The sequence below is a fragment of the Narcine bancroftii genome, chromosome 5 (assembly GCF_036971445.1).
Source record: "Narcine bancroftii isolate sNarBan1 chromosome 5, sNarBan1.hap1, whole genome shotgun sequence".
Lineage (NCBI taxonomy): Eukaryota > Metazoa > Chordata > Chondrichthyes > Torpediniformes > Narcinidae > Narcine > Narcine bancroftii.
This window is the reverse complement of record NC_091473.1, coordinates 211,211,903-211,228,697: the sequence shown is the minus strand read 5'-3', so window position 1 is coordinate 211,228,697 and position 16,795 is coordinate 211,211,903. Positions and strand designations below refer to the sequence as shown.

At 44.8% G+C, this 16,795-nt stretch overlaps 3 protein-coding genes across 3 annotated transcripts; 2 read left to right on the top strand and 1 right to left on the bottom strand.

The window, feature by feature from the left end:
• Positions 1-2,903: 2,903 nt before the first annotated feature.
• Positions 2,904-6,393, bottom strand: LOC138764686 (histone H1-like). Its single transcript, XM_069940911.1, has one exon. It carries the CDS (start codon positions 6,358-6,360, stop codon positions 5,713-5,715), a length of 648 nt encoding a protein of 215 aa, XP_069797012.1. The 5' UTR covers positions 6,361-6,393; the 3' UTR covers positions 2,904-5,712.
• Positions 3,300-3,780, top strand: LOC138764688 (histone H2B 1/2-like). The gene has a single exon (XM_069940913.1). It carries the CDS (start codon positions 3,300-3,302, stop codon positions 3,672-3,674), a length of 375 nt encoding a protein of 124 aa, XP_069797014.1. The 3' UTR covers positions 3,675-3,780.
• LOC138764687 (histone H2AX-like) lies at positions 4,531-5,151 on the top strand. Its single transcript, XM_069940912.1, has one exon. It carries the CDS (start codon positions 4,535-4,537, stop codon positions 4,913-4,915), a length of 381 nt encoding a protein of 126 aa, XP_069797013.1. The 5' UTR covers positions 4,531-4,534; the 3' UTR covers positions 4,916-5,151.
• Positions 6,394-16,795: the final 10,402 nt, after the last annotated feature.

Here is a 16,795-nt window from a genome sequence, read left to right as displayed (position 1 = left end):
AAATGTATTAAGTCCTCCTGGAATAGGGGCAGCATAGATGGCCATTATTTTACTTTAGAATGTAGATGGGACATAGATATAGGGTACGATCATAGTAAGGTAGGGGTTAATAAAGATTTCAAATGTGGACCAGGGGAACAGAACACCTCTCAATATGATGATTTTACTGGTATTTTGGACTCTGCAGATATTAACAAGATCAGTTTTAAACGTTTAGCACAAAGCAGATGTGGGCACAAAGGCAGACAGGATAATTGTCAGGATTGTACATGTGGCAGAGAGAGAGTTGATACATATGCTTGTGTTCGCAGACAGGCTACAACTCACAGATTAAGTGACAAGAAACACCCCTCCCCAACCTGTGCTATTCTAAAGCATCCTTTGGGTTACACAGCCATTCCAAATGTTAAATACCACCACTGCAAGGGGAGTTCCAATGGTCAACGAAGTAAACAGCTCCAGAATACTAAAGCTGCTGAGCATTTAAATCGTTTGTTCAGACTCCAGGCGGCTTTGGAGATCGTCGCCGAACGGACGGCGATGGCCCTTAATGTAGGGGCTGAAGAAAGACGGCAGCTACTAGCAATGATTCCACAAAACCGCCTGGCTCTCTATTGCTCCTTGGCTGCTGGAGGCAGCGTCTGTGCGAGACTCAGTACTGACAATGCTTACAACAGTCAGGCGGCTAAAGACACTGCTTCAGGACTTCGACAAGAATCTGCCCATGCCCATATTCAGACTTGGCAACCTTGGACTGATGTGGGATGGACTAGACTTTTTACTGAAAACTGGAGCCTGATACTCACAGCCCTTATAGCAGCAGGACTCACTACATTGTGGTGCTCCCCTACCTAAATGCTTGTATTCATTTCATGATTTTGCGGACCCCTGTTTCTATAACCCAAAGGATGTGTGTTTCCCAAATGGATGCTTATGACACTGCAATTCGTTTATTGACCCGCTGGGAGAAAGACCAACTTTGCCAAATCCACAGGTAATTTGACAGATCAGTGTCACTGATCTAAAAGAGAAGTGAGGATTGTGAGAGATGAGGAAACTTGACATAAAAATATGAAAGATGGGGAAACTAGTACAGACACATGGAGTGATGGATTAAGCCAGTATGAACAGGCTAAGCATGGAAATTGGGATGCAGGAAGCAGAGTCAGCCTATGTAAGATAAGAACTTTCGACAGTCCTTTCGACAGGATCAGTGAGCCCACCGTATGAATAAGATAAGGAGAGGCAAGGAATAATAGAATGTAGGAAGTAGAGATAGTCTGGGTGAGATAAGGGTCTCCTAGCCCTAGACAGAAGTGCCAAGTTCTACATATTTAATTAGTAAGCCTTACACGGATGTACCAAGTTATACATATTAAATTAGTAAACCCTAGACAGGATTAGCGAACTCTGCATATGAAGAGACTGTAGCTCTGAGAGTCGGAAAGGTGTGAATGGGGACAAGGGCAGGGTTGTGAATAAGGACAATGAGGATAATAACATGAAGGGACACCGACGGGATACCCCCGGGTCCTCCAAGTCACAGAAACAGCACTTAGGCAGGTAGGATTGCCTAATGCCAAACCCATCCAGGAGGCAGAAGAATGTAAGGGGGAGAGTATTACTATACTGAAATTCACTGTATAAAAGTTGGGTGAGCCCCAGTGTGTGTGTGTATTCCCAGGGTAAGGGAAAGCACCCAACTTTGCATTGTTGTTATAATAAATGTTCTTTGTTCTAAATTTTTGTCTCGAGCAATTTCTGTTCAGGTACTTCTATTTCTACACTGTGATACTGCCGCAAAACACTGAATTTCATGACTTGTTCGTGACAATAAATCCTGATTCTGATGAACCCCCATGCACTTATTAAAAACACTAAATGCTGAAAATGCTGGAGAAGCTTAGCAGGTCAGGCTTGACGAAGGTTATGTATGTTTACCTTTGATCAGCTGAACCTCTCCAGCATTTAGTGTTTTTACTTCAAATATGTCGTGTACCGATTTTTGTGATTTACTTCCCCGATCCACGAAGTTGCCTCCCTCCGACAGTGTGAGAATCCCCGACTGCGCGCCCCTTTCATTAAGCTTCTCCACCCCTCCTCACACTCTGAGCATCAGGTTGATTGAGCAGAAAAGAAGTCGACACATTTCCCCACAATGCATCGGGCGTCTGAAAACGTTACATTTACTCGCCTTCAAACGGAGACAAAAAGGGAAATAAAACATGTGACCTCCCTTTATCGCGCACTGGACCCACCCCCTCATCATCTCTTCCCATCTTGTTCGACTTCAGAAACTCGCTCGGACCCGTCTCCAGACCAATCACCACCACGTGTCCCGTTCTCCCCGTCGGTTTCGGCAATGGAAACTGTCAATCATGCTCCCCCCGCCCCCAACACATTCGCACGAGGCATCCTGAAGGGGAGGGGGAGCACGCTTCTTTTAGATCTCAGCAACTCTCGCAGTGTCCTCAAGAGGTAAAGATATATTTCCCACCGTTTTGGACTGAGAAAAGGCCACCACTGTTCGTTCTCATTCCCCACTCCTCCAGCCCCACTGGCTGCAGCTGGAGAAAAGCGAAAACATGATGCCAAAGGCTTCACACTCTCCCCCCGCCCCCGCCCTTTAACAGCATGGAATAGATTTCAGGGACTGGTCCATTCCACAGGTGCTAAACTCACTAACACCCTCTCTCCTCCAATGTTTATCCGATCCAATAACTCACCCCCGTCCTCCGGACGAAGACACCGGTTTTATCCCCGTCCACCGTAAAGACACCCGGTGGGGACAATATCTCCCTGACACCCCGCTTTCACACATAAATGGACCTCACAGGTCAACACTCACTCCTAAACTGCCCCCCCCCCCCGGTCTCCTGCTGCCGGTTTACAATTTTAGCAATCATCATTTTTTGTATTTTGTGAACATTTTATTTGCTTTTTCTTTATTTTCAAACATCCACCTGCCTCCAAGTTTTCTGATATAATTAAATCACCCCCACACACTCTCCACAATTCCGTGCTTTCACCTGTGTTAAACGGCAGCGGGAATTCCACCAAATCGGCTCCGATACCCCGTCCGCAGTGACCCGGACAGAGAGAGAGCGACTTCTGATTGGCGGAGCGAGGCGCTGTGATTTGTTCGCTCGGGTATCCAACCAGAACGTGTCACCGCAAAATACATCACCAATGACAATCCTTCCCGTCTCCAATCCCTCATTAGCATAGGGCGATGGGGCTGTCTATTTAACCTGCACTCTCAGATGTGGTTGTTTCAGTGTTTGAAGGGGATTGTGGAAATGCCTGAGCAGCAGAAACCAGCTCCCAAGAAGGGCGCCAAGAAAGCGCTGGCCAAACCAGCAGGCAAAGCCGGCAAGAAGCGCAGGAGGGTGAGGAAGGAGAGTTACTCCATCTACATCTACAAGGTGATGAAGCAGGTTCATCCCGACACCGGGATCTCCTCCAAGGCCATGAGCATCATGAACTCGTTCGTTAACGATATTTTCGAGCGCATCGCGGGCGAGGCTTCCCGCCTGGCCCATTACAACAAGAGGTCAACCATCAGTTCCCGGGAGATCCAGACCGCCGTGCGCCTGCTGCTACCCGGGGAGTTGGCCAAACACGCCGTGTCGGAAGGGACAAAGGCGGTGACCAAGTACACCAGCTCCAAGTAAAGCTTCACAGGGAACTGACCAGACAGACAGAAAACCCAACGGCTCTTTTAAGAGCCACTCACAGTCTCACTGAAAGTGTTGTACCACAGTTTCCATAATAATTTCCGAGCGATTGATTATTCTGAAATTTCCGCTTCACGCGTTTATTCTCACAGTTTGTGTTGATGTAAGTTTGCGGTTTCAGTGCTGCATGTTCCTGGTGTCGCTGTTGAATTCATGCCACTGAAGGGCCACGGAAACGTTTTATTCTCATCTGTTTTTCACGGTCATTAATATTTTGAGAATTAGGAGAGATTAATGTGGGCAAAATACAAGCGTTCTCGCTGTTCAATTGCTACTGTGGGTGCGTTCTATGATCTGAACCCCCGCATGATGCTACTGCCCCCAAAGCCATCACCACCCCAGATCAGTCAGTTCACGGTGTTTTCCCGGAGGGACATTTACTGCTGAGAATCGTTTCCTTTCCCGCATCTGTTTCTTGAAATAAATCGGGTAACTTCACAGCGATTCTCAGGACATGAATACACACGATGTAAATATGTCGTGATTGAGTGATCACTGATGAGCAGAAATCACGGCAACAATCAGATTCAGAACAACTTGTTTTCAGACTCTGCACAGATGAAATTTCACGGCCTTTACACATTTCGGCGATTGGGGAAACGGGCCGTTATTCTCCCCGTTCAACGAGCTGCCGCCTGTTCATTGGTTGCTCTCGAATGGGGACTTTGCTCAGCCAATGACAGTGAGCACTGAAGGTCCAATCATCAGGCTCCCTTTCCATTCCTCCAAAAGGTACAAAAAGGGCGACTGCGACCTCATTTCTTATTGATATTGAAGGATTTGGTGAAATTGTGGAGATGAGTGGACGAGGGAAATCTGGCGGTAAAGCTCGGTCCAAGGCCAAGTCTCGCTCGTCCCGGGCCGGACTGCAGTTCCCTGTGGGCCGTGTTCACAGGCTCCTGAGAAAGGGCAACTATGCTGAGCGGGTGGGCGCCGGAGCCCCGGTCTATCTGGCTGCTGTGCTCGAGTACCTGACGGCTGAAATCCTCGAGCTGGCCGGTAACGCGGCCCGGGACAATAAGAAGACCCGTATCATCCCCAGACACCTGCAGCTGGCCGTCCGCAACGACGAGGAGCTCAACAAGCTGCTGGGAGGGGTAACCATCGCTCAGGGCGGGGTGCTGCCCAATATCCAGGCCGTGCTGTTGCCCAAGAAAACCGGCGGAGCTAATAAGTGAAGCGGCACGACGTGAACCCAGTGACCAAAGGCTCTTTTCAGAGCCACCCAGTGTCTGGAAGGGCTGACCGGGCGGGGGAGAGCATGTATTTGGGCAAGTTTTTGTGCTGAATTGAACGGAGAATGGTCGCGTCCGGAATAGAATTAAAGTTAAGAGTTGATCCCCAATCCATATCCCGACATAGGATGACGTCTACTTAGCTAAACCCCATTCTCCAGGTCAATTAAATCAGTAAAAGGGGAAATCGGTCGAGAAACAAGCGGTTGTGCACGGACGCGGGATACTGCTTAATTCCGCGACTAACGGGAGGGGTAACACAAAGCCTGGGACACCGCGGTCAGATTGGACTGTGTAGCCGATTCTGAGCCGTTAAATCGGTGTTGATTTTTTTTTGTAGCGACCGAGTGCAACATCCTAAGGTCCCATTTAACACACCCAGGCTAAGTTCACTATTGGGAGAGGACGAGGACAGACCCAGACGGACACGAGCGTGACTTTTAACAAAAGCTCCGCAGTCGCAGAAACTTGAACGGACACTTGAGCCGACCACATCCCCAGACTGAGTGAGGCAGGTCCCGGACATGCCGTTCTCTGTGACACTGGTGATCGGGCGGGTGCAGAGAATGTGGTGGAGTTACCGGGGATGGTGGGGCTTCGCGTGAATGATTCCCCGCTGGAATGTGAACGCGGTGCCGGGACAGGAGTGACGTGACTGGGGTGCAGCTCTTCACTGAGGGATGTGAGTGGCTCTGAGAAGAGCCGTTGGGGTCAGGAGTTTACACGTTGAGCTTTTTCTTTCACTTCTTGGCCGCTGCCTTGGGTTTAGATTTCGGCCGGGCCCTGGATTTTACAACCTTTTTGGTCGCCTTCACCTTAGTGACTTTGGCCTTCGGGGGGCTCTTGAACTTCTTCGGGGTCGCCTTCTTGGCCGCCGTCTTTTTAGCCGCTGGTTTCTTGGCGCCGTGTTTCTTGCTGGGAGATTTCTTGGCCGCGGGTTTCTTGGAGGGAGATTTCTTGATGACTGGTCTTTTGGCCGAAGATTTCTTTGCCACCGACTTCCTGGACTTCGACGCCGTGGCCGCTGGTTTCTTCGCTTTCTTTGCCAATGTCACTGTCCTTTCTTTCTTCCCGGCCTTGAAGTGACCCGACAAGCCCGAGCCTTTGCATTGAACCAGGAGGCCGCTGTCCAATTTCCTCTTGATGCTCGTCTTGATGTGCGAGGCGGACTTATGCACATCGACGCCGCCGTCGGCCAGAGCCTTCTTTATGGCGAAGTAGGACATCCCCCCGCGCTCGCGGCAATCAGCCACAATCTTGTCGATCTGATCGCCCAGCCTGGGACCGGCTGGCTTGGGCCGAGCGGCCGCCTTCTTCTTCTTGGGAGCCTTGGTTTGGGCGCCGGGAGTGGCAGGAGGAGCCGCTTCGGCTGCTGCGGTCTCGGTCATGTCGGCGGCTCTGCACAAATTCTCTCCGAGTTTCAGAACTGAGTGAGAAATGAAGCGGGAGGCGGCAGCACAGAGCAACTTAAAGGCAGCGAGCGGACGGGGCGGAAACATCCTGCTGTCAGCTCCCGCCACCACCGCCTCTCTGTGTTTCTGTCCCCTCCCAAATTCTCCCATTCCTATTAAAATCGGAAACCCCGGAGTCCCGGACTCACCCCCGACTGTCTCCGAGGACCGAATGTTTGTTGTAAAGGGATTTAGATCATAATTCAATGAGACACTTCCCGTTAAACCCGTTTCATTCCTGCACCGACCGCGTTCTCTCCCCCAATCACCGACATGTTTCCTGCTTTCCGACAGAAATATTAAAACTAACCAAAACTTTGTCGTTCAGCACTGAGCTGGGGGCCGGCGCTATCCCGTGACAGGGAAATCTTGTCATCTTTCACAGGATGGGCCGGCAAATCCGGCACTAAGGTCGGATCCACAAACACAGAGACTCCAGTCAAAGTCACCGCCCCTTGAACACAGTCTCTCTGACACAATATTCCCCTCTCCACCTTCACAGCCCAAACTGTAGACGGGAGCACAGCTCCCAGCATCGGTTTACTCCTCTGGAGTGCGGATTCTCGGGAGTTCCTTGTGGTTTCCCAGCTCAATTAGTCAGGTGCCGCTCCCAGTCTCACTGTGATCCGCTTCATCTCTTAAACGACTATCACATAAAACAGGAGACCAACATATTTCACTAAACACCCTCATAACTGAAATAGGAGACCTCCTGAATTCCAACTTTGCAGTGGATTGGCAGGTGAGAGTGAGGAATAATAGACAGGATAACAGGTGGAGAGAGAATCCATAGAGAAACTCACACATTTCGAGAAAATGCCAGATACAGATTCGAATCCCAAACTCGCATGATTTTCCATGGCTTAGCATCTAAATTAATCCAACTCACTGGTCATGGCTGAGTTCCAGGTAAATGCCACCTCTCATGTTGAACCAGAGATCTCCACAAATAACCCTGCCCCAACCACATCCACAGCACCTGAGGTGACAAGGACAGAGTGAATCCAAGGTTCCTGTAAAGGTTAAAATCTTGTGTTTTTGATTCTTAGTTAATTTTGTGTCAATCTCTTTAAGGAAAAGTATTTTTTGTTGAGTTTCCATAGTGACTATTGTGACATATGTTATATTTTATATTGCATATATATATGTTTTAAAGGAGATAAATTGTGGTGTTTTTTTTTACTGTAGGTCACAAACAAACACTTCACAACAAAGATCTCATTTAAAATGCCAGAGCTCTGCTCGAGCCAGGCAGTCCAGGCTCCGGGTGCCTTCGCAAAAACTTTGAAGGATGCCAAAAGAGACTTCACAAGTAGGTGTTAATTGGACATGCTGCGGAGTAATGGATTATCTTTTTGCAAAGCAACAGATGAACAAACTCAGAAGATTATGTCTGGTGCTGCAGTCTGTCTAAAGGCAATTGACTGTTCCAAGAGGGTCATGTGGTTTTCTCTGAGTGAGGGAGACAGAGAAGACAGTTCTACAGTTCAGCAACAGCAGCTGGGACTGGAACAGGACAAGCTGGCAAGCTGGTGGAAAAACCCCATTTTGAAGATGGGTTGTGAGTTCTTAGTTCAGCCTGGTCAAAGCCCTTGTGGTCCATACAAGAGGAGATGGCCTGCTGTTTCACTTCACTCTGTTTCATTTCAATATTTCACTTGAAATAAGGGAAACAAAAAGGAATTCTGTGGTGCCCTGGAGGAAAGAGGCTATCACCTGGAAAACCTTGATGGGGCAAGTTTCTGCAGAATCTGGCAATAAGCCCTTTGTTATTAAACAACCAGAGATAAGCCAGCTTGTGTGAAGTACCACAGAAGATATTCAACCAAGCTGCAATCCTCTTAAAAGTGACCAAGTAAGATACAAATTTGTTTACAGTTCCCAAGGTCCAGGACAAACAAGGACAAGGCTGCAGTGTGAAAAACCCAAGATGGATGAGAAGTCCCATTGGGCTAAAGACCTTGAGCAAATAGCTCCTCTCAAAGGACTGTTTGATTGTAGTTGAGCCAGCAAAATGGACCGACAACACTTGGCAGGAGATTGGAGTTGGCCACTATAGAAGAAGCACTTCAACTACCAAGCAAGAAGAGGATACAATCAATTCACTGCGGGCCTCATTAGATGACTGAAAGGTTAGTGGAACTGGAACAGATGAATCTAGATTGCAAAGCCCCACTGGTGCTGTACTGAGCAAAATGCAGAGGATAGAGACTCAATCAGCGGTATCTGAAAGTTCAAATGTGAATCCTGATTATAGTACTTCCAAAGTTATGAGTGCAGGAAGATCTTCAAAGGCATCTCATGCAAGTATAGCTATGCATATCAGCTATGCATGCTAACAGACATGCTTTAGAAAGTATGAAGATTCAGCAAAAAAGAACAAAATAGATTATTGAAGAGAGAAAAGACTAGAGCTTGAGAAACAATGTGCTATGAATATGGACAAAATAAAAGCATTTGCTCAGGCTTCTGCAAGATCTATCACTCAAAGTGAAATACCCAAAGGGCTAGCACCTAACATTCCAGCAGATCAATGGGTACTGCAGCCATAAGGATGAGTATACTTGAGCAAGGAGCCACGGGTAGCACTGCTAGTGCTCAAATGACAATGGCCAACTCTGTGGATGGAGCTTGTGACATTCAATCTCTTCTGAGCATATGATAGATGAATCTTCCCAAAAGGAAAGTATTTTTAAAAAAATTCAACCATGCAAGTTGATCTTACTCACCCATTGATGTTTCTTCGTGTTGCTGAAGGAACAGCAAATAGTCAAGGATCCCCATTAATACCATCACTTATTACAACTCAAGGTCCTACACCTATGGCACCTGTTCAAGTTCCATATGCTCCATTCTCAACAAGACAACCAGTCACAAGCCATGGTGGACAAGACAATATAATATTACTCAGAGCAAAACAACATTTCTGCTATGTTACAAGGTTCATATGGTTTACCTAAGAAGTAAATTCCAGTTTTTAATGGTGATCCACTGCAATATCTGATGTTCATGAAATCTTTTGGACATCATATTAAAAGTAATACTAAAAAGGCTAAAGATTGTCTGTATTACCTGGAACAGTTTACTGGGGCACAGGTGGAGTTAGTCAAAAGTTGCCAATATATGAATCCAGACCAAGGTCTTAAAAGACCAAAGGAATTATTGCATCATCATTATGGCAATGAACATAAAATTGCAAGGGCCCACGTAGACAAGATTCTTTCTTGGTCAGCAATAAAATCAGAGGATGCAAAGGCTTTACAAGCATATGCTCTCTTTCTGAGAGGATGTTGTAATGCAACGGGAAGTCATGGACATTTACCAGAGCTGAATTTGCTTGCTAATTTGTCAATTATTGTAAATAAATTACCTTATAAGTTGAAGGATTTCTGGAGAACCAAAGTTCCAGAGCTTAAGATGCTTCCCAGAAGGGATGCCACTTTTGAGGATGTTGAACAATTCTTGGAATGGCATGTATATGTTTACACCATACCAGCATTTGGAAATATTAAGGATACTTCAATAGTTCCTAAAGATGTAAAGAAGTCTAAATAATCTTCTCAACAGATACCAAAAGGAAGTACCTTTGTTACTGCTGTGTCAGATACAAGCACAAGAAAGAACAAGGAAACAAAGAAAAAAAGGAGATCAAACTGTTCAGGAAAGCTGTTTGTATTGCAAGGATTGGAGAAAAAGTCGAATGACAAGAAATTAAACTTTTTAAAGATGAATGGAATATGTTTTGGCTGCTTGTGTAAAGGACACATCAGCAAAACTTGTAATAAGCGACTCAGTTGTGATATATGCAGCTTAAAGCATCCCACGTTACTGTATACACTGAAGTAAAGTTCAGAAGGATGACAAACAATCTGAATCCAAGACTAGCATGACAGTCAAAGAGAATACTTCAGCTTCGGTTCAGACAAACATTTTTACTGGGGTCAGTAACAAATCTCTCTCAATAGTTCCTGTGCAGGTAAAAGCAAAAAAGGGGAGCTTTATATTGATGACCTACACATTCCTTGATCCAGGAAATACTGCATCATTTTGTACTGTTACATTAATGAATAAACTTAATCTTCATAGTAAAAGATCACAGATCTTATTAAAGACAATGAATGATGAAAGGAACATTTAAACTAATATAATTTCAGGTTTACAGATTGCTGAACTGAATAGCAGTGAATTTTGCAATGTTCCAAGTGTATATACTCAGAAGACTATGCATCAGGATGATATCTAAAAGATGTTTGCTTACCCAAAATTGATGCAAAAATTGAGATGTTAATTGGATTAGATGCACCAAAAGCTCTTTAACCTCTAGAATTAAAAAGGTGTCAAAATGACAGACAGTATGCTGTATGAATGTTGCTTGGATGGAAAATTAATGGACCATTAGGATGAATAATGATCAGGAGTCATCAATTGTCAATGTCAACAGAATTTCAGTTGTGAAACTTAATGATCTGTGGGAACAAGTTTAAAATTGATTTCCCTGAATGTCTCATAGATATTCAAGAAACTTTGAAGGAGGATAAGCAGTTTCAGGATTTATTTCAAAATTCTGTTAAATGTTGATGGTCATTACTGTATCGCATTACCTTTGAAGGAAAGGGAAATTTATATGTGAGATAATAAAATAATTGCAGAACTGTGTATGCTGAATTTGAAGAGAATATTCAAGAGAAATTCTTCCTTCATTTGGAATATAACAATGTCATGTTGGACATGATAACCAAGGGTTATGTAGAAAAGGTATCAGAAGATATCTTGGAATGTAGAGATAGTATTTATCAGAATGGAGTTGTATATTGTGGAGCATCATTTCAAGGAGTTTCATTGAATTCTCAACTTTTACAAGGTCCAGACTTAGCCAGTACTTTAATAGGTGTTCTGATAAGATTTTGTAAAAAGCCTATTGTAATTGCTGCAGATATTGAAGCAATGTTTCATCAAGTGAAAGTACCATCAGAATATCATGATTGTTATGGTGGCATAATAGCAATTGCAGTAAAGATTTAATTGAATCCAGAATGACAGTTCATCTATTTGGAGCAACTTTGTCACTGAGTTGTGCAAATTTTGCTCCCTGGAAATGTGCTGAAGATAATGAAGAGCAATTTCATTCTCCAGCTATAAACATCATCAGAAACAATTTCTATGTTGATTATTGTCTCACTTCAGTGGCTTCAGAAAAAGAAGCAATAGATCTTTATCATGAGTTAAAAGAGATCTGTAATAAAGGAGGTTTCTTCCTTACAAAATGGATTAACAACAGTTGAGATGTGTTGGCTGTTGTTCCCGAGGCAGAAAGAGAAAAGAAGATAAAACATCTTGACTTGGATTGTGATGTTCTACCTGTCGAAAAAATTCTAGGGATTCAATCTGATGTTTTCAAATTCGAAATTGTTTTGAAAGAATGGCCTTTAATAAGAAGAGGTATTCCTTCAATCATAAGCTCAATATATGATCCTTTGGGAATATTGGAGTATTAATAGCCAAAAAAATTCTGCAAGAATTGTGTAGAAAGAAATTTGAATGGGATGAAACTACACCAGATTCCATTGGACAAGATTGGATGAATTGGATTGAGATGTTTTACACCAACAGAATTTTGAATTGCCACATTTGCTCAGTTACACCATTTTGCTGACACAAGTGAAGGTGGTTTTGGTACTGTGAGAGATGAGTAAAACTAATATGAAAGATGAAGAAAACTAGTATGGATATGAGTGTAATGAATAAAGCCAGTATGAATAGGATAAGGATAAATAATAGAATGTAGGAAGTAAAGTTAGTCTGAATAAGATAAGGGTCTTCTAGTCTTTTAGACAGAATTAGCAAGTTGTGCATATAAGAAGTTAGTAAGCCTGAGAGTTGGGAAGTTGTGAATAAGGACAAAGGCAGGTTTGTGAATAAGGACAATAAGAACAATGATATGATGGGACAGAGACAGGATACCCCCTGGTCCTCCAAGTTCACAGAAACATCACGTAGGCAGACAGGATTGCCTAATGCCAAACTCATCCAGGAGGCAAAAGAATGTAAGGGGGAGGGTACTTCTATACTGAAATAAACTGTATAAAAGTTGGGTGAGCCCCAGGGTATGTGTGTATTCCCAGGGTAAGGGGAAGCACCCAACTTTGCATTGTTGTATAATAAATGTTCTTTGTTCTCAATTTTTGTCTCGAGCAATTTCTGTGAAGGTACTTCTGTTTCTCACAAATGGGGGCTCGTCCAGGATCCCACTCCCTCCACTGACAGAGCGCCTGACGATGAGGGTAGGTACTCCCCGGCTGATTCAGCTGGACTCACGGACGGAGGGTGACTGGTCAGTGGATGAAGCGAGTGATATCCGAGAAGAGGCATTGAGAACAAATGACGGGAGGACGTTAAGGAAACGCGCTAGGAATAGCTACTGGATCCCGGTAAGAGGAATTTTACTTACCTGTTAGTATGGGAGGTGTGAGTAGCAAGGGAAATAGTCCTAAGGAAGGACGGAACAATCAGATAACTAAGCAAAGTCCGTTAGGATTAATGCTATCTGATTGGGGTGCGGGGAGAACCCGTGGGAAAGACAAACAGACCATGGTCAGGTATTGCTGTCTGGAATGGGTTAAAAAAACCCGATAAAAGGGAATTCGGTATATTGGCCAAAGTTTGGATCTGATGTGGACTGGATGTGTCAAGCATTGAACATCTGGCTCTATCAAAATCAAAGAGATAATATTGAGAGCAGAGAATATGCAGCCTAGCCTGCTGGCTCAGTGGATCGGTTGATCAACTGGTTTTGAATGAAAAAGAATGTAAGGACAAGAAGGATGAGGAACCTTTTGTCCCTGAAACACAAGGATGGGATGTGTTACATTCCCTTCCTCCACCTTATGCTCCTCCTATGCCGGCTCCCATCTTTCCCCTCTCTCCTATGCTCTACCCTTCTGCACCTTCCCCTCCTCCCCCACAGCTAAAGAAAGTAGGGGTGGTATGATGACCCGTTCACAAAGTACTAGATTACCACCTCAATTGACAAGAGAGGGAGGAGACTTTGATTCAAAACAAGTGTGAGACCCTCCGGGAGGAAAGGACAGAACCCTTTGATTCATTTCCCAGAGAGCAGGAATTTAGACATTATAAAGGAGAGGATAATCCAGAAATTAACTGGATGAGACCTTTACGGGAAGTTCCCATGGGAGGGGGTCGGTTTTGTTAGGTCTGCTTTGTTCATGAATGAGTGAGACAAACACCAGGCTGAGTCGAAATCAGGGTTCTTTGTTCTTTATTACCGGATTGTAACACTTGCGACTAACAAAGTTAGTCGGAGAATGCATTCTGCCGTTATCAGCAAAATGGTGATTTTTTATACCCTTGGATACATGCTTAGAACATCATCATATCATTACTTGTCCAATGACTAAAACTGTTGCTATCCTTTCCCTGCTAGCTTCCTGCCTCTCAATCCATCAATGTCTCTCTTATCTTGTAAGTACAAGGATGCATTTACATCTTGTTACAGCCCTGTACATTCCCATCTCATGATGTTTTACCTAACAGGAGTACAAGGACACCTCCCCTTCTTGTTACTGCCCTGTACAGGGTAACTCCCTACACATTCCCATCTCATGATGTTTTACCTTACAATCCCTCCTTTGTCCTCTTTAGAGGACAATCTCGCCCTGACTATGCTACCACCGCGTTACATTAGTTCGCCTATTATTGCCAAGCTCTATACGGGTTCTGTTCACAGGGCAGTTCGGCTGGTGGGCGAGGGCTCCCCCAACCCTCCTTTGCGTACACCCCCCATCCGTCACCCCGATCCCATTGCCCGTTTACAAGTTTCATCCCATTTGCCCCCAAGCAAAAAACTAGCTAACCCCCCGTACATTAGTAAATTCCCAAGTTAACATATGGTCTACAATCTAATTCATAATACTTGTTCTACAATCTGATTAATAATGTTTGTGTTACAATCAATGTTATAATATTTGTTCTACAATCAAGGTTATAATATTTAGGTTACAAGCAAGGTTAAAATTATATGTGTAACAATCTAATTCACAATCCCTCCTTCCCATCACATTCCCCTTCAGACTCCAGATCGATCTCAGCAACTTTCTCCGCCTCCTGTAATGTGAGATAGTCTTGATCCACAGCCTGCACAGCTTGATATTTCGGAGGCAGTTCATCACGGTCAGCAAAGGCTCTCTCTATGGTCCTCGTGACCAGCGTTCGAATGCATGGAATACAACAACAGCCACAAGTGATAAAAATTGATACAGAAATGAACAAACCCAGCAAAAGTTGTCCTAACAATGTGCTCCATCTCCCAAACACTCCCTGTAACCAGGATAAAACAGGATTGGAGACTCCAGACTGGGCTTTTAATTCTTTCGCCAATGCCCTAAGTTTCGTTAACCCCTTAGTGAGTGATCCATCTGGCCCTGTGTTATTAGAGATAGAAGTGCAGCATAGATCTCCAAACATAGCACACACTCCACCTTTCTCTGCCAGGACCATATCAATCGCTATCCTATTCTGAAGTGTCATAAGGGAAGTTTCTGACAGTTGTTGATGTATTGCCTCAACAACGTCCCTGGTCAAATTTGCAAGGCGCTGGACATTATAGTGAATAAGGTTGATCCTATTAACATTCTTATTTACAGTGATGGGAAATATTGCACTAAAAACAGGAAAGCTTTCAAACCCAGCTGCAATCTCATCGGCTAATTTAAATTCGTCCGGAATATTCCGGGCTTGGCCAATGGCATCAATCCATACCCCATCAGGGTTCCTTCCTCCCGGCCCCAAGAGTCCAACACTCCTCCTTTTTCTCCACAGCCAACTCTCTGTGTGGCGCAATTCTAGGGAATCCTCGTCTCCCTCCTGCCTTTTGACAATCAGCACTGGCGCATTAAGGGTTACTAGAGCACACCGACCATCCCAGTTAGCGGGGAGCCAGTTGTACAGCACTGTTCCTCCACAAAACTCATCTGTGTAGTCATGCAATCTGCTACAAGTCTCCTTAGTTTCAGATTCATTTTTTTTGTTATGGGACCTCAAAATCATCCCCTGTATATGTTCATGATAACCAGTAACCTGTTTGGCTGCCCTGTCAGGCACCCATGTGGCGTTTTCCCTGCTAATAGTAGGTCGTCTACATACTGAATCAGTGTAACATCTTCCGGGAGCTTTAATTTCATTAGGATTTCGCTAAGGGCCTGATTGAACAGTCCTGGACTGTCCTTATAACCCTGAGGTAATCTAGTGTATGTGTACCGATGTGCTTGGTAAGTGAAAGTTAACCAGTCTTGCCATTCCTCAGCTAAATTCAAGCAGAAGAATGCGTTTGCCAGATCAATGACAGTATAGTATTCGTGCTCCGGACTCAGAGCCCTAAGTGCTACATATGGGTCTGGGACTGGTCTCCCGATGGTCTTGGTAGCCAAGTTAATCTCCCGGAGGTCGTGTACCATTCTCCAGTCTTTTCTACCCGGTTTGGGAACAGGCATGATGGGCGTGTTCCACATACTGTCAGGTGCCGCCCTTAAAACCCCTGACTCCATTAACCCTTCTATCGTTCCTTTAATACCCTCCTCCTGACTGGGCGACAAGCGGTATTGTTTTCTCCATATTGGTTTCTGCCCGGGGTTGGCCAATTCTAGAAATACCTCTCCTTTTATTACTCCCACATCATAGGGCCCCGTTGTCCATATATGTGGACTCAGATTAGAAAGATATTTGTCTGAGTCTCTGTGATCAATATTTTCTCCTTCTATGGCTCGGTCTCTTTCTACTTTCTCATTCACTACCTGGTCCCATGCTTCAATATTCAGTCTGACAAATTTTCCTCCCTCCGGGGTGGAATATCCCGGGATTTCTGTCTGCCTGTATTCACACCCTATCGCTTCCTTTACCATCGGACCCAGCTGTCGAGCGTGATGATCTTTGTCAATACCCAAGGTCACATGAGGCACACTTTCTACTCCTAAGCAGAACCAGGATTTTGGCAGTACCAGCATACTGCATGTTCCCCTCTATACATTGTACCTAGCTGTCTTTCCCAACCATTTCTTACTTGGGGTCCCGGATTTATCACTGGCCCCATGACCTGTGGGACTATCTGTTGGGCCGCTAATTTAACCCCTATATGTTCTATGGCTCTCACCAATTTATCGGTTGTTTTGTCCACCTCCTTCTGGGACGCACTTTCTGACTTAGCATGCTCTGATTGACGATGTCGTTTGATTGCATGTGTCAGGTGTCTTTTCCACAAATCCTCTGACATTTTCTCTAATCCCACAATGTCCCTTAATTTTGCTTGAACCGTAGCAGGTAGTCCGTTTATTATCCCATTACGAAAGTGAGCCCTTCCTAA